Consider the following 16,052-nt stretch of genomic DNA (forward strand, 5'->3'; position numbering starts at 1 on the left):
TCTACCCACGCTCAGAATCGACCAATCAGATGTCAATTTTGTTTTAGTCAGCATTTTCCTGTCATCTGATTGGCTGAGGAGAGCAGAATTCATTACAGACATCTTCAACTGGCAAAACACGTCCTTAGTGATCTGCGTTCAATATTCATATCTGATGAGATGATACATTTTATTTACTTTTAAAACGTTTTTGTCTTAATTAATATTTTGTATGAAGAGGATACTTGACTCACTGAGCCATTTTCAACAGTAAGAAGATATATTGTCTATAAATGTGATAACTTTTTTTTTTATGAGCAATTAATACCTTTAAAAACAACTTTTACCAGTTGCCATTGACTGAAGATGACAACCAGTGCTCAGGAAACGGGGAAACAACCAATCATGGCTCAGTTTGCTGACCAAACCCAGAAAACAGGTGAGCCGTGATTCGTCGTTAATTATTTCCTCAGCACAGCCAGGTGATATCTTCAGTCGACAGCAAGTGGATTTTTTTTTTTTAAGGTATTGTGCATGAAAAATAATGAACAAAATATGAACTTTTTACTGCTGAAAATATCTCAATGAGTCAAGTTTCCCTTGAAATCTTATCTAGTAGGCCCCCCACTGAAGACAGGTATGAAAATAAGTAACACTCCCTTCACCACTTTGTACATTCGATACAGGTGAGCCAAATCATGTTACTTTGGTTTTACGTTTGTCGTTTTCTTTCTCTTTTCACACCAAAATGCAAAACAGGCTGGTTATATTTTATATAAACGGGAAGACATTTAATGGCATTGACAGAAAATGAAACAACTACCTGAGTTTAAAATTCATTTCTGGAAAGCGTCATTCTGACTTTGAGGCATTACGGTAATCGCACTCTGACCTCCCAGTGTGCTTCACGTCAACACTTGTAACTTTTCCTGGTACTTGCGCCGTCTGCTGCAAGATGTTCAATGTGCAGTATTCATGGCAGGACAGCGGAGGTTCCCCCTGAATGAGAGGAACGCTGCTCGGTCCCTGCGCCGCTTTACCCTCATCAAGCTGTAAACGCGCTGAATGGCTCATGACGTTTTCATACGCCATCTCACGATCCTGTTTTGGCGTCTCCTCCTCATGGCTGTCCACTTTGAGCGTCTCCTCTGGCTTCAGCGTGATGGTCATGTTTCCTTGCGTGTCCACCCAGCTCTGTGATCACACAATCTGGAATTAAATATAAGTACTGATACAGTGGAGACATAAAAAAAAAAAAGAAGCTGTACTTTAAAGGACTTTCGGTTATCCCTAGCGCCATCTAGTGGTGAGCAAATAATTCATTTTAAAAACCGACTGTCAATAGTATATTTTTTTTATATATATAAATAAAATTGTAAGTCTAGTTATCACTAATTATTTTACATGGCTGCAGTCTCACTTTACTAGAGCTGCCTTGTTTCGCCGCCATCTTCCTCCTGCGGATGCCCAAAGGGCAACTTCGCAAATTAGCTTGAAATGAGTGTCGGACCCAATGGGTCACTCTGGCAAGCTTTTACTAGCTTTTTTTTTTTTTTTTTAACTGGCTCCTCCCACTAGCCACTCTTCTAAGCCACCCCAGCCTAAAAGTAAAAACCCTTCCTTAGTTAGACTTTAGCCCCAGGGGCTATCTAACCTAGCTCCCATTGTGCTTGTTTACCTTTTAGGGAGCTAGCTAGCATCAGGGGCTAAAGCCAAACAGTGGCAGGGTTTTTACTTTCTGGACCTGGAATTTTTTTCACCTCCTGTTCCGTCGCTCGCCGAGATGCTCGTTTGCTCACGCATAATAATAGTGTTGGTAGGCTTGTGAAATTTGGTCTTTTTGAGCCACTGTAGTGTGCTTTGACCACTAGATGGCGCCAATGACTAAACATTGGGTCTTTAATACATTTGCACTTGGTTACTTACCAGTACTGGATCACAACCAGATTACTAGACATTCCCTTTAATACCTTAAAATCCCCATGACACTCGCCATATAAACTCTGGAAATATGGCGCCGGCGTGGGAACGAAGGCACTCCGCCTCCATCTGAAAGTGTGCAAATCGCGACTAATCAAGTGTTTACTTTGGCAAATAGGGATTTTTACAAAAGCGGCTGAGCGCCGTTACCTATTTAGCAAAGCGCTGCACAAAATCAGGACTAGTGTCGCCGTCACACCTGAAGCCAGGAAGGCCGTTTTGCCGTGTTTGGAAAAGAAGCCATCAACTGTGGAATCTGAGAAGAGCAACAATTGAGGAGTTTGCGCAAATCCTGAAAAGGATGTTGTTGACTTTTGTTTCAAAGCGTGAAGCTAGCCTGATTGGAAGAAAGCCTCACCATTGGCCAAGGCGGTCCTCCATCGGACCTCTTGCGACCAATCACTCCATTGGCCCTTAAAGTGAGTCTCACTGGGCTTGGACCTCACCTTGGTCCCGTATTCCGTGTTCATCTCCAAGTCACGGTCATCCACAGAATAGTCCGTACTGTCGGTGTAGTGGAATTTTACCTGTGGGAGAAGAGGATCTCGATGATGTCATTTTGTCACCTTTGACCTTTTTCCAAAATGGCCTCCTTACAATGTCTTTGTCCCGTTGATCGTAGAAACGGAGCTGATATTCGAGGTTTTCTGACAGGGAGGTGCCTTTACATTTCTCGTAGGTGTTTTTCCACGTAAAGTGATGTTGACTGGTGTTGCGGCTGACTGCGAGGCAGCATGGTGCGTTCGGTTTAACTGGGAAAATAGAGGATTCATATGATGCCTGGGATCAATTCAGTACGATCTTTGTCCGGAAATGGCCAAAAGTGTTATGATGACTTCGTACTATATTCCTTTGGCATGTAATCGCTCTCCAGCGTCTGGCACTTCTGAGCACTTGGTCTCTCACACAGCGAGATCTCATACGCGTCGAAATCCAAAAAATCACAAGACTCCTCCGTCGTGACGGAGCAGGAGCGGCGGCCTCGGCTGGGGGAGGACAGCTTGCATGCGTATATCTCGCTGCGGAGAAATGAATATCAGTGTGTTTTAATTGGTTATTGTGGAAAATTTGGAAGTGGCGGCGTGGGCTTACGTTGTGTATTTTTTTTCAAAAGTCAGCCAGCGTGGGCTGCCGTGGGCTGATGTGAGGTTCAGGGAGCAACTGATGGTGAGCATGAAATCATTGTGGCATTGAAGACCCTCCCTCATGTCTACAAATCACACAAACTCATCAGAGGTGGCAAAAACACTCTGTACTTAAGTGGAAGAAAAATAGCTTTCTCCGTTAAATAAACGCAAGTAATGAAGAAAAAAAAAGATATATTGACCATTTTATGCAAAAAAATAATCCTCTGCATTAACTCATTCACTGCCATTGACGGCTATAGACGTAAAAAATTAATTTGAACTATTTATATTAGTTTAACGTTTTTTTCCACTTTTGTTAACCAAAGTATGAAAACCTAGATTTTTTTTTTGTACATTTAGAACAGATATAAAATTTGTAATTAATCAAGAGTGAAGTCATACGATTAAAAAATGTCATCGCCTGATGCCCCTAATTTTTAATAATCCTTTTTTTTAAAGAAAAGATCATTAAAAAAAAATTACTTAAAAAAAAAAGGAACAAAAGATTATTAAAAATTAGGGGTGTCGGGTGATTAAAATGTTTCCGTAATTAATCGCATGACTTCACTAGTTAACTCACGATTAATCACAAATTTTATATCTGTTCCAAATGTACAATATTTTTTTTCTATGCTTTCATACTCTTGTTACCAAAAGTGGAAAAAATGTTAAACTACTAGAAATAGTTAAAATTATTATTTTTACGTCTATAGCCGTCAATGGCAGTGAATGAGTTAAATAATATTTGGAATTGTAATGAAGACATCACCTGTGCCAGAAAGTCCCGTATGTAATAAAAGCAGCATCAATTTGAGCCGCTCCATCCCCTCGACCCCTGCGACAGCGCTCTCAGGCTCATTTTGCCTCGAAAGCTCTTTATTTGAAGGACGAGCGGAGGTGGGAGGAGTCAGTCTCTCTTATCTCGGCGAAGGAGGGGCGAGTAGGCGCGAGCGCACGGAAGGCTTTCGCCATCGCTGCACATTTATTTTCATATTAAATGATGGGATCAAGTTGCGCAACCTGAATAGATGAAGCGGCTCGTGTGCTGATTGTGTAAAAGATTAGAAGTTGTACTGTGAGAAAACATCGGCCTGTAAAATGAGAGCGGCTCGTTCGGGACATCATTCAGGATAATTCTCACACACACAATTGAAATGCTCTCATATGCACGACTGAAATGCTTTCATACATGTTATTGAAATGCTCTTGAAAACATTACTGATTTTTCCCCCTCATAACTACTCTCATACTCACTGAAGAAATGCTCTCACACATACTGTACTAGTACTCATTTTTCTATGCTTGTTTACAAGACTAAAACGATGTTTTCGACCCTACTCGCACTCATCAACCCTACTAAAATGCTCTCACACACTACTCAAATATTGTTTGCTCTCATACACACCACTAATATGCTCTCATACATGTTGAAATGCTCTCACAAACATTACAGATATTCTTTCTCATGTGAACTACTAAAATACTTTCATACTCACTACTGAAACACTCTCATACAACTGAAATGCTCTCACACTTAGTTTACTACTCCCCAAAAATTGTTTCTTTACACTACTGAAACATTAGCATCCACACGACTGAAACTCTCCTAAAATTGTTTGCTCTCATGCTCACTACTGGAATGCTCTCATGTGATAAATGAAACACTTTAATACAACTTAAACACTCCCATACAACTGAAATTCTCTCATTTGCATAAGTGAAACACTACACACTACTAAAACTCACACTCCTTTGCAATTGTTTTTCCCCCCAAACACTACTGAAATGCTCTCATAGTATATTGCAACACTCATACACACTACTGAAACACTGACATATCACTGATATCATATACACTTCTGACAATCTCATACACTACAGAAAAATATTTCTGTATTATTTTTTTTACATAATGATTTCAGTTTTTGTGAACGGGGGAGGGGGGGGGGGGGTCAGTGATATGTATGAGAGCATTTCAGTACTATAGTATGTGTGCTGAGGTGCAAATGAGCCTCTGCTCTTGTGCAATGGAAATGTGGTGCAAGAGCTATCGTGATAAGCTCAGCAATGTCTTCAATGTGATACCAAAGTGTTTTTCTGTGCACTACTTAGATCAATCAGTTTCCTTGTCGGCGATAACATGAAAGGACCTTAAAGTGTACGCGCCAAATAGATTATCCTGCTTCTTGACACGCTTCTAGCGGGGACAAAATGTTGCTGTTGAAAGCAAGACAATCAACAACTCTTGGTACACTGATACCTTTTAAATAAATAAAAAATACTAAATAAACTTGCTGGCCACAATATTAGGTACACCCACACACTTTATTGTGTTATTTACACGCATTTAATGTGAAAGGGTGTGAACTAACAATAAAAGAAAACAACCTTCTAAAAGCTTTAAATATTTTAATGTTCATTATTTAATTATTCCATTGATTGCTTTGAAATTGCACAAATATATAAAGACAAGAAATTCAATTAATATAAAATTGGGCCAACATTGTGCACAACAAATCCTTTTGGGTGAACTTCCTGATATGGCGGTAAATATAAGCTAGGTAGCCTAGCTTGTTTTTTTTTTTTTTTAAAGCATGTAGTTCAGGTCCAAGATCTGGCAGAGCACTCGAGGGTCACTCGCAGGCCAGTTTGCCGTCAAAAGACGAGAGCGTGATGGCGAAGGCCTGAAGGGCGCACATGGGGAAGCTGTAATCCATGGAGAAGACGTCCTCGGACACGCGGCCAAACTGCATCACAATGTAGTCGCCTGAAAGACATATTGATCGTGTCGTTCAGCTCCTTATGAGAAAATGGCAAATTGTGGTCGCGTACTATTAGCATGTTAGCATCTGAGCTAAAAAAATAAATAAAAATGCTTATCAACCTGCCTTAGCTCTTTCTCTACTCAAATTCATATCTTGTAGAACTGTTAGCGTTAGCATTTGAGCTAAAATCCTTTAAAATGGTACACCACAGGGGAAAAAATGTCATCTATTTCTGTGTGCATCAGCGCTTTCATTGCTCGATGACATCATGCTATATGTTAGCATATTAGCATTTGAGCTAATCTTCTGTAGTTCCAAACAAGGCACAATGTCAAATCATGATCAATCTGCCTTAGTGCATTTTATACTCAGACTGCCATCATGTATGCTAACAGTTAGCATGTGAGCTAATCTCCTTGAAGAGAGGGTTCTTTACAACAAGGCGTAAACGTAAAAACCTGATTGATCTTGCCTTTGTGTCATCTGAACCCAGGGTGTTATGTTGCTATGCTAGCGTACCAACTGTCGCTCAAAATCGGACCAAATGTCGGCGCAGTTAGGAATTCACCGTTCTCCGGGTGGATGATCTGGAAGTTTTTAACAGAGGCTTGCGTAACGCGGCCGTGGAAGTTGAGCACGTACGACTGCGTCTGCTCGTTCCAGGTGGGACATTTGTTGACCAGGGTCACCAGCTTGTCCGTGTTGTTGTTGGCGTGGCGCGCCAGCAGGGTTTCCTGTTCCTGAAAATGTCGCCAGCGTTCCAGTAAAGCATTTCCATCGTTACGTCACGCAAGGGCCCCGGATTGTAAACTGACATTTTTGGGCTGGATGGACACTCTGTCGTCATTCTCCAACATTCCCGGGATGATCACTGTCATTTTGCGGGGACCCCGGAATCCAAGAACGTTCGTCTCCTGGAATAGAAATTGATAAGGCTCGTTAGTGAGCGGACTGACAGCTGACGTTGAGTGTGTAATTCGATTATTAGACTCACGTAACAAATGGCCGCCAGCTCCTGTCGCACGGATTCGCACTCTTTAATAAAAGGCTTTTTCTCTGGGTTTTCTCCTACGTCGTATATAATGAACTTTGTTCCCAGAACGTTGGACCTGGAACATACAGTATCAGTCATGAAGGGCGTCGGGCCGGTTTTCATCAAATAGAAATCAACCTTAGCTTTCCGATGTAGCAGCTCGTATCTCGGGTCAGATTCGTCGGGTCTGTTGAGATGAGATAGTTGGATGTTTTGCTTCTTTTCCTTTTTCGGCCTGCCATTAGAAACACCTTAATGATGACAGAGGGTAAAAAAAAAACGAGACCTCAAATTAAGCCTTCAGAATATAATTGCCGTTTACAATGAAAAGACAGCAGAGGTGGCCTTAGTACATCTTTCTTAATACTAATTTGCCCCCAAATCGATTTTATTGAAATTATTTAATGCTACCGTGCCCTTGTTTGTGTGTGCCTTTACTGGGAGTGCTGTTCATGTTGTACCCGATTTGGCCACTTAGGGGGCAGTGTGGTTCAGCGTGTTCTGATACACTTTTAAGTTGTAGCCACATTCGAGAGTAGGAAAGTAGGAAAAAGGCACGCTCAAGTTATGCCAATAAAAGTTGGGGTTTTTTGGCAGCGTAGGAAGAGCATATGCCGGTGATTAATGTTAAGATGCTTCTTTGTATACGTTCCTGAAGCGTTTTGTATGAGCTGCCGTTCTTTTGAGTGCTAAAAGTGCAGCAAGTAGCGCGCTAATTAGCATTAGCGAGTCAGACGAGTAGATCGTGACGATTCTTGGCACATCGATTAAATTGAAGCAGAAATCATTGTCAATCAAATCATTTTGGACCGGAAATCGATTCCGAATCGAATCGCTGGCCCCAAAATCGAAATCGGATCGTTAGACAGTCAAAGATTCCCACCCCTAACTACGAAGTAGAAAGTACAGATTAGCTTCCCAGCTGATGGGGAGAACCGACCCTCTTTCCGTCGTCTTTCTCCATGTGAAGGTAGTAAGTGGGGTACATGCCCTTCTCCATGCCTCTCCTGTCCCTGGTGACCCGACACTGGATGGTCACGTCTCTGGGGGCGGGGCGCAAGGCGAACGCCTGGAGGTCCTCCAATGATATCGGAGAAGCCGTCTGCGGTGGCAAAATCCATTCGTTTCGTTAATAATCAAGTCACGTGAGGAATGTGAATATTTTGACGGCGACTCGGGCTTCTTCCAAATTAAAAAAATGGCTACCGTTAGCCAACTGTCGATCAATTTGTGGCGACTCACTCCATTGGTGGATTCGCTGCCGGAAGACGAGCTCTCCTTGTAGTTTGAGTTGAGAGACGCTAAACTCGCTGTGTTTTTCTCGACTCTCTTCTTCTTCCTTTCTTTCCCTTCCGCCTGAACGTCCTCGTCCTTGCTGTCGTCGCTAATTTGGCACCTGGCTGTGAGGAAATATTCGCAAAATTATTATACCAAACAATATTCTGGGTGGCGGTCACAAATTGACGCCCCGTACATGTGTCCAGATGTTTTTTCCTCCGAGGAGAGTCGCGGGACGGGGTCGGGCACTCGTCTTCCTCATCGTCGCCGCTTTCGGCGTGTCCGTTCTTGTTTGGGCTGGTCTGCTCCGGGTCTGAAGCTGACGTGTCGTGTAAGTGCTTCTCTGCACCAAAAATAGAAACGACTTATAAGAGAGAAATCGTTAAGGCAAACTTACGTGTGGAAAAGCGAAATCAGAGGTGGCAAATCCAGGTCCAGAATGTAAAAAAAACCCTGCCGCAGTTTGGCTTTAGCCCCAGGTGCTAGCTAGCTCCTTAGCTAGCTTCCATGGCGTTTGTTTATCTTTTAGGGAGCTAGCTAACAAGCATTAGTGGCTAAAGCCAAACTTTGGCAGGGTGCCCCAGGTGCTAGCTAGCTAGCTATCCAAGTTTACCTTTTAGGGAGCTAGCTAAGCTAGCATCAGGGGCTAAAGCCAAACTGTGGCAGGGGTTTATACTTTCTGGACCTGGATTTTCCCACCTCTGATGCTAAATACGACTTGAACCGTGCTGAATATTTTATTCCGTTGTTCTTTGGCGTACCACCAGAGGGAGCCAGCATCCAACACTTTTGAGAATCCCTGCTTTAGTCCACATAATCTTACTTTTGCGCTCTTGTTTGGTCGTTTTGTTTGTCTCGTGTCCATCGTCGCAGTCTTTGGCTTTGTCTTTTCTTTTTCTTTTTTTCTCCTGTTTCTCTTTGTCTTGTTCCTGTCCGTCATTTTCGTCCGCAGCTGGAAGAAGGAAAAGGAAAAAAAAGACACACGTTGCAAATTAGTGCGGATATGCCCCAGTCACCCGCAAGAGATGGAAATCTTACGTTTGGCTTTCTCCTCCTTTTTAGTCTTCTTGTCTTCCGCGTGCGCATCGTCCTCTATTTCGTCTTCCTCTTGCTCCGTGTCCAAGTTGATCTTTTTGGAGGTGAGCGGCCTCTCCGCAGGCACCTCACCTGACGTCGCGGCAGCCGCCGCGTCGCTCTCGCCCTCCGCCAGCGTGATGACGTCCATCGGGTTGTCATGCGCGTGCTCCACTTGGTCTTCGCGGCAAATTGGTTTGGAAACGATTCATGAAAAGGTTGTAACGACAGCACGGCGAGGTATTGCGTACCAAGTGATGTTTTTTGAGACAAACCGCTGAGGGAGACGTTGCTGAGGGACTGGCTGATCAACAGCGGCATCTCGTCCGGGCGACCTTTTTGTCTGCGGTTCTTCTGGCGGGCGTCCCGGTTGGCGACCACCATTTGACAATCGGCGCGCTTCTTTTGTTGCTTCTTCATCAATATGGATCGCTGGGAAACGATTAGATCATTGGTTATTTTTTTATTTTTTTTAAATACAATTTACTTAAGATTGACTCAAATTCATTTTTCAGTTACTTGAGTTTAGAGGTGCAACGATGTAATTGATAATCGATTAATCGTTTAGAGACTTTGTTTGTTTTAAATTGACAAAATCTTGGAATTTCAACCTCTTGACACTAAATATCCTGAGATGTTGATTCAAAACAGAACATTTGTAAACTACTTTGGAAAACAACTATATATGTACATCTAAAAAAGGACGTAGGATAATTTTGGCAAATATTAACTCAACATTAGCATGTGCTGTTTCACTCATTCACTCCCAGCCATCTTCACTGAAGCAACCCCCTTCACTCCTGGCTGTTTTACTGGATTTTGACGGATTTTGCAAGGCCCACAGAATATTGTGTTCTCTTGCTATAAAAGCATGGAACCTACCAAAATAAAGATTCAAGTATTTTCTTTCAACCAGGAAAAAAAAAAGTACATTTGTATCGGTTTCTGTTTTGCAACAATTAGCGTTAGAGTATAGCTAAGTTTCATCATTATTTACATTCGTGGTGAAAACAAAGGCAAAAAGAGCTTGTTGCAACATGGCCCTGGCTGATCTCTTATACTCTGCAGCCACCTGCTGGCCGTTTTTTTTTAAATTATATATAACTACCATTGCTTTAAGTGACCAGTTCGGGTCAGAAGCTGCATCAAAGCCTTCTATATGCTCTAGCATAAAAAATATATATAAATACCACAAACCAAGATAACAGTAAACCTATTGTTGAAGAAAAATAAAAACTCAGCGTTACTATCTTTGTCAGTATTTACTATACGTGAATTCCCTGAATTTCAATAACAGGTGATTCTGACAAGTCAAGGATGCTTATAAGTAAGCTTGGAACATAATACTATATTAACAGTTGTTTTAAAAGGAAATCAATTATAAGGTACTCGGGTTACATCAGCGCAGTGAGGTATGAAAATCACCAAATGTTGTCACTTTTAAACCTATAGGTAGTGTAGGCTTTCTGAAATGACGGAAATCATTCAAATAACTCGGAAAAAGCCAAACGGTTTCAACTTTTCAGCCTGGGGGGGTAGGCAGCGCCTACTTTACTGCATCAGTAGAATATTTCTTGTTGCTTTTACCTGATTGTCCAGTTTCTGCTGTCGCATATCCGGATCCTCCATACCGACGAGCGACGGCGGCAAGATGCTTCGAAACCCAACCAAAAGTGCGCAAATGAAGTGGAAAAAAAGCACTTAAAGCAATTAAAAGAGGAAGCGGGTGTATTATGTCGGCCCCCGGTTCCATCTGACTGTCTGCTCACCTGCACGGAGCAGAAGGCAAAGTGGATTAAAAGAGGATAATGTTCTTAAACAGCGCTACGGCTCAGCCGGCGTGGACAAGCAACGAAGGAAGGACGAGGCCCAGGCCCCAAAAACTTGTTTATGTTACCGCTCTAAAATATTCTTAATAATTAAGATCTTTTTGTTGTTGTTGTATTTTTTACCTCTCTACAATTTGCTCCAAAATGAAAGAAAAAAACAAACATCCTGGCAGGAGAAAGATTATTGGCGCGTTTGAAAATCATTGCAGCATCTTCCGGTGAAGTGGCTGAAACAGGTTCCCGAAACATCAAAGCGAGACGCACAAACACGCCTCTCGACTTAATGGATTCTGTGTTTAAGTGGGCTATTTGGTTGCCATGGTTACAGCCACGCGGCAGCAGTGACCAAAGGTTGTTCGTTACATTTTGGCCCAATCAGCAAGATGGCGTGTTTGTCATGTTATAGTGGGTCTTTTTACCCCCCCCCCCCCCAAAAAAAAGTATATTTAAAGCTGCTCTCTGTAACAATTTGGCCAAAAATATCTTTACAATAGCCTTTTTATTTGATCATTTAGGACTGAAAAATCTTCTAATTAGTGGATTAACAAATCTCTGGCCAATAGTTTTCAGACAGAATTCGGATTCGAATTTCCCGCGGATGTAGTAACATTATGTGCACATTGTGTATGTGAAGCAGGGAAAATGCAGTTTCATTTTTCGGCCACAGGTGGCAGCAGCGGTTCGAGATTCAATTTCCTGCATCCACTGCAACATGAACGCTGAATATAGGAAAATAACCTTGAAAAGTCAAACACAACTAAACTGGACTTGGCCAGCGATTCTTTCAGGTGCCACTAGAGGGAGCCTGCGAGCCGCACTTTTGAGAATCACTTCGGTGCTATTTTCATCCTTTCGTGCGCCAAATCACACAAAAAAAATGACATTCGATTCGAGAGCAAATATTAAATAGTATTTATTTAGTCACGTACAACGGTCATGGTGCAATGGAATGAGTTTTCACAGGAAATACAGTCACAACAGTTGGTTTCTTATGAAGAAACATGGAGATTTTTTTTTTTTTTTACCCAAAAACATGCAAGTACAGTACACGCTGTAAATATTTCACATTTGACTTTCAGTACCAAGTTTAAGTTTAATACAATCTGTATGCAATTTGTATGCTAATACGCTAGTCACAAAAAGTGCGGGATATCAGGATGAACCGAAAAAGCACGAGATCCTTCAGGGAAGAACTTAAATCGGACTTCTCAACTTTTCACGCACTGTTTCGGTACATTTTTAGGTCGATCCTGAAATTTCACCCGAAAGCCCGAACTTTTTGTGAGTACTTTGTTAAAGAACGAATCAATGTTTTCCTGAAGATGAAGTGTTGGAATCCCAAATAAACGCATGAATAAATGCCCTTTTAATGCGAAGCGCACTGCAAAAAAAAAAAAACTGACTTGACACAAAAAATGCTGATCAGGATCATTTTTTTAAGTTTGCGTGCTTGAGACGGCATGCAGTAAGGCATCAATTCCTGAATCCCTCCTTTTTTTAAAAATTAAAACAACAACAGCGCCGTAACAAAAACAAGACATGAGGTTTTAGGTTTCAAAGTCCTCCAGCTCCAGCAACATGACCTTCGCCGCGTTCTGGAAGAGGGCGGCCCGGTTCTGCTGCTCGCCTTTCTTCACCCAGTGCCCGTAGATGCGGAAGGCGCAGCCGTCGATGAGTTTGCGCACGCCCCGCAGCGAGTACGGATCCCGGGCCAGCACCTCTCGGGTCAACGGGCGGGCCCTGCGGTAGCGGGCGTACATCCGGATGCACGCCAGCACCGTCACGATGAGCACCTGGCGAAGAAGAAGAAAAGCAACGGCGGATCACGTCGGGAGTCCTTTGCGGCGCAAACATGGGATTGACAAGTGGAACAAAAGTACTCGTATGCTGTACTTGAGTAGTAACACATGAGAAAGGTAAACTTTTTTGTTTTGTTTAAAATAACTTCCTTTATTTAACCCATTTTAAACCCTCTACATTGCTACTAGCCTCATCCTAGCGAGCGCTAAGCTAGTTCGTCTCTCAGGTACGGCGTCCAGGTTTCTCAATTTTTTTTTTGTATCTTACCGTTTTCTTACAGTTCACATGAATTTAAAAGCATTTTTTTTTATATTTATTTGAAAAAAAGACTGACTTTTTAATCTTTTAAATGTATATTTACAATTATTGAAATAGAATGATGAAAATATTTTCATCTCATCCTCGCTGATGTCAACGTTTGTGTGAAGTGATCATAACACGCGTCGCTTTCACTAATAAACTCAATTATTTAACCAGTTACTGGCCCTACGTTTTACTTGAGTAAAAGTAAGAAAGTACAGACTCCGAAACGGACTTAAAATGGATCTTTGACGTCCATAACCGTCAGTGGTGGTGAACGAGTTAAGTGCGAAAGTCCAAATGAATTTTTGCACTCAAGTTCAAAAGTCAAACACGGATTAGTGAAAAACCACAGTAACAAAAGTATTTGCACTCCCATTACGTCCCCCCCCCCCCCCCCCCCCCACTGATGAATTCCTGAACCGACTCACCCTGAACGACTTTCTGGGGCTGAAGCGTCGCACGTCTTCCTTTTGGTACTGCCTGAAGAACGGATGCGCTAAGGCCTGCTCGGCCGTGAGCCGCGCGGCGGCGTCCACCACCAGCAGCCTGGAGATCTGAACGTCGGCGGCATCCCAAACGTCAAGCCGAGTGCACGACATCCCACTTACTGCCGCAAACAATTCCAGCTCACCAGATCCTTGACGGTGTCCGAGCGGTCGTCCCACTCGGGCGAGCCGAACTTGTAGCGGCCCTCCATGATCATCCTGAGCATCAGCATCTGTTTGCGGTGCCAGAAGGGCGGCGAGCCAGCCAGTAAGGTGAAGAGGATCACGCCGCATGCCCAGCTGTGGCAACGCAGAGAGAGTGTTAGATTGGGCTTTTTTCAGGATCCGGGTCATGGCACCAACTGAAAAGTTCTGTGCCAAATTTCACAGGTCTTCTTTTTTTTTCTTTTCTTTTTCTGAAATGCTTGCAATACAAAGTAACTGGTGGGAAAATAATGTGGTTGCATAAGTGTGCACACCCACATCTAAATTCCTGGTGGGCTTTTTTTGACATTTTTTTTCACTTTCTAGCAGAAGCCTGAGGGAACTTGTTAAAGGCTGGAGTATCCTTGGAAAAATACACAAGTTATCATAAAAAAAAGAAGAAGATGGAGACAAGAAACAATTGAAGCAAACTTAAAGCCACACTTGTAATAAATGAGATGCATCTGGTCTGGACTTACAGATCAACCTCTTTTCCGTAGCCGGGGTGCATTTCATCCATGGAGCATTTCAGTATTTCGGGAGCCAAATAACCGGGTGTCCCGCAAAGCTCTAATTACAACAACAGACGCAGAGTCGTGATTTTGAAAAGTGTGCGTCGTGTAGAACAGGAACTCGCGCAGCACTTTTGATTCCCCCGCTCGAGTACCTCTCAGCTTCTCCCCGGGCTGCAGCTGCACCGAGAAGCCAAAGTCGGACAGTTTGATGTGTCCCTGGTCGTCCAGCAGAATGTTCTCGGGTTTCAGGTCGCGGTGGACGATGTGGCGGGAGTGGAGGTAGCGCACGGCTTCCAGCAGCGCTCGCATCATGCTCCTGCATTCACAAGCCGGGGGTCATGCTTTAAAATTTGGGACAAATATAAATGGCACAAACTCACCTTGTTTCTTTCTCACTCAGCGTAACTTTTTCCGTGAGGTAGTCAAACAGCTCTCCGCGCCGCATACTGTCAAGCGAAACCATTTTTTTTTTTAACCACTTTTATTATTTTCATCCGTCACAGCAGCAATATTTACACATCATTGTACTCACAGGTCAAACACCAGGAAGATGAAGGTCGCAGACTCGTAGGAATCAATGAGTGTAACTAAAGTGGAAGAATAAAAAGCCGATATCAAGCAGGTTCTTAAGTATCACGCCATGAGTGCATTTTTGGACCTACTGATTGACGAGTGGCCCTTGACCATGTCGAGGACTTGGATCTCCTTCAGGGTGGAGGTCTTGACCTCCTCCAATTGCTGGACGGTCATCTTCTCGGCGGTGATCTCGATGATCTTGACGGCCAGCTCCTGCCCCGTGTGCCTGCGCACGCACCTGCGCACCACGCTGCTCACGCCCCTGGACAAAAATAAGTTGAATTCAGATGACAGCACAACAGTTAGATTTGCTGTCTTAGGAAACTTTCAACCAGGATGCTCACAAAAGTCGTACCCAGTGCTATGATTATGAAAAAAACACTTCTTTTCTCCTCACTTTTAACATTTCCTGGAAAGAGATACTCTGTTGCCTTCCACTACTCGCGTTACTCAATGGACTCACCGGCCAATCACCTCTTTGGGGTCATACTTCTGGTAAAACTCTTTTGCACCCACCCAGTCAGGCAGATCATCTCCAAGCACGATGTCTTTTGTCATGCTGGCGGGATGGAGCGCTTTAGACAACAACAAAAAGCTAGTCAGAGTTCAACTTCAAGGCAACAGCACTCAATAACAGGAACTGCAGTAAGTACAGGGAAGTGTGTGTTTGTTGTATGTCGGTGTGTGCGTGTTTTCCGATCGCTGCTATTCCACACGCTCGAGGCAGACCGAGTTGAGATGTATTTTTTTTTGTCCACGTCTTTCATGTGCCGTTTCTAAAATATGATATCATATTACTCATACTAACGTGCTAGTAGTGGCCTCGCTCGCCGCAGTTCACCGACCGTGTAAAGCTAGTCAGTACTCACCATGTATGACAAGAGAAACGCTAACAACAAGCACCGCGGGAGCGGTCAAAAGGGTGCAGCGTGATGCGACAAAGCTAATGTGACGCCATCACCGCACACGCGTCAGAAAAAAGGCAATATTTGGAAAGCGATGACATTTTGCCCGCATTCCTCGAAACTGCTCATTCGGTTTGTGATTATGTATTTATTTTGCCGTCAGTGTCGCCCTCACGTGGGCGGAGTGCGTTGCAGTTGT

At 43.2% G+C, this 16,052-nt stretch overlaps 3 protein-coding genes across 4 annotated transcripts; all 3 read right to left on the minus strand.

Moving 5' to 3' along the window:
* Positions 1–733: 733 nt before the first annotated feature.
* LOC147156421 (interleukin-21 receptor) lies at positions 734–3,928 on the minus strand. Its single transcript, XM_086064901.1, has 8 exons — positions 3,856–3,928; positions 3,052–3,169; positions 2,803–2,978; positions 2,557–2,711; positions 2,318–2,486; positions 2,110–2,215; positions 1,950–2,028; positions 734–1,173 (listed from the first exon to the last, which is right to left on the minus strand). Exons 1-8 carry the CDS (start codon positions 3,908–3,910, stop codon positions 832–834), a joined length of 1,200 nt encoding a protein of 399 aa, XP_085921027.1. The 5' UTR covers positions 3,911–3,928; the 3' UTR covers positions 734–831.
* A 1,464-nt stretch (positions 3,929–5,392) lies between these two features.
* Positions 5,393–11,307, minus strand: LOC147156422 (tubby-related protein 3). The gene is made up of 12 exons (XM_086064481.1): positions 10,824–11,307; positions 9,512–9,668; positions 9,201–9,416; positions 8,986–9,114; positions 8,359–8,505; positions 8,127–8,284; positions 7,825–7,986; positions 7,023–7,135; positions 6,846–6,960; positions 6,667–6,765; positions 6,420–6,591; positions 5,393–5,853 (listed from the first exon to the last, which is right to left on the minus strand). Exons 1-12 carry the CDS (start codon positions 10,863–10,865, stop codon positions 5,720–5,722), a joined length of 1,644 nt encoding a protein of 547 aa, XP_085920607.1. The 5' UTR covers positions 10,866–11,307; the 3' UTR covers positions 5,393–5,719.
* Positions 11,308–11,962: 655 nt separating this feature from the next.
* phkg2 (phosphorylase kinase, gamma 2 (testis)) lies at positions 11,963–16,010 on the minus strand. Of its 2 annotated transcripts, none has more exons than XM_086063965.1 (10): positions 15,757–16,010; positions 15,412–15,523; positions 15,035–15,210; positions 14,905–14,959; positions 14,753–14,818; positions 14,525–14,688; positions 14,337–14,427; positions 13,800–13,953; positions 13,597–13,722; positions 11,963–12,858 (listed from the first exon to the last, which is right to left on the minus strand). In XM_086063965.1, exons 2-10 carry the CDS (start codon positions 15,504–15,506, stop codon positions 12,613–12,615), a joined length of 1,173 nt encoding a protein of 390 aa, XP_085920091.1. In that variant the 5' UTR covers positions 15,507–15,523; positions 15,757–16,010; the 3' UTR covers positions 11,963–12,612. The 2 variants fall into 2 exon arrangements, with proteins under 2 accessions (XP_085920091.1, XP_085920090.1); XM_086063964.1 differs by having other exon boundaries at positions 15,818–16,009.
* Positions 16,011–16,052: the final 42 nt, after the last annotated feature.

Source organism: Leptonotus elevatus, chromosome 20, assembly GCF_054856555.1.
Source record: "Leptonotus elevatus isolate MCC_2025b chromosome 20, RoL_Lele_1.0, whole genome shotgun sequence".
NCBI lineage: Eukaryota > Metazoa > Chordata > Actinopteri > Syngnathiformes > Syngnathidae > Leptonotus > Leptonotus elevatus.

What these genes read in the sequence shown, in the direction of transcription:
- LOC147156422 (XM_086064481.1), bottom strand. Translation starts at nt 10,865, where the DNA reads ATGGAGGATCCGGATATGCGACAGCAGAAACTGGACAATCAG. An exon ending in AGAAAGACGACGGAAAGAGG is followed by an intron (nt 7,136 to 7,824) that starts GTCGGTTCTCCC and finishes GTCATCATTAAG; the next exon opens with GTGTTTCTAATGGCAGGCCG. An exon ending in TGTCCATCCAGCCCAAAAAT is followed by an intron (nt 6,592 to 6,666) that starts GTCAGTTTACAA and finishes CGACATTTTCAG; the next exon opens with GAACAGGAAACCCTGCTGGC.
- phkg2 (XM_086063965.1), bottom strand. Translation starts at nt 15,506, where the DNA reads ATGACAAAAGACATCGTGCTTGGAGATGATCTGCCTGACTGGGTGGGT. An exon ending in CTGAGTGAGAAAGAAACAAG is followed by an intron (nt 14,689 to 14,752) that starts GTGAGTTTGTGC and finishes TTGTGAATGCAG; the next exon opens with GAGCATGATGCGAGCGCTGC. An exon ending in GCCCCAGAAAGTCGTTCAGG is followed by an intron (nt 12,859 to 13,596) that starts GTGAGTCGGTTC and finishes CTTCTTCGCCAG; the next exon opens with GTGCTCATCGTGACGGTGCT.
- LOC147156421 (XM_086064901.1), bottom strand. Translation starts at nt 3,910, where the DNA reads ATGGAGCGGCTCAAATTGATGCTGCTTTTATTACATACGGGACTTTCT. An exon ending in TACGGGACTTTCTGGCACAG is followed by an intron (nt 3,170 to 3,855) that starts GTGATGTCTTCA and finishes TGTGATTTGTAG; the next exon opens with ACATGAGGGAGGGTCTTCAA. An exon ending in TGCAGCGCTTTGCTAAATAG is followed by an intron (nt 2,029 to 2,109) that starts GTAACGGCGCTC and finishes GCACACTTTCAG; the next exon opens with ATGGAGGCGGAGTGCCTTCG.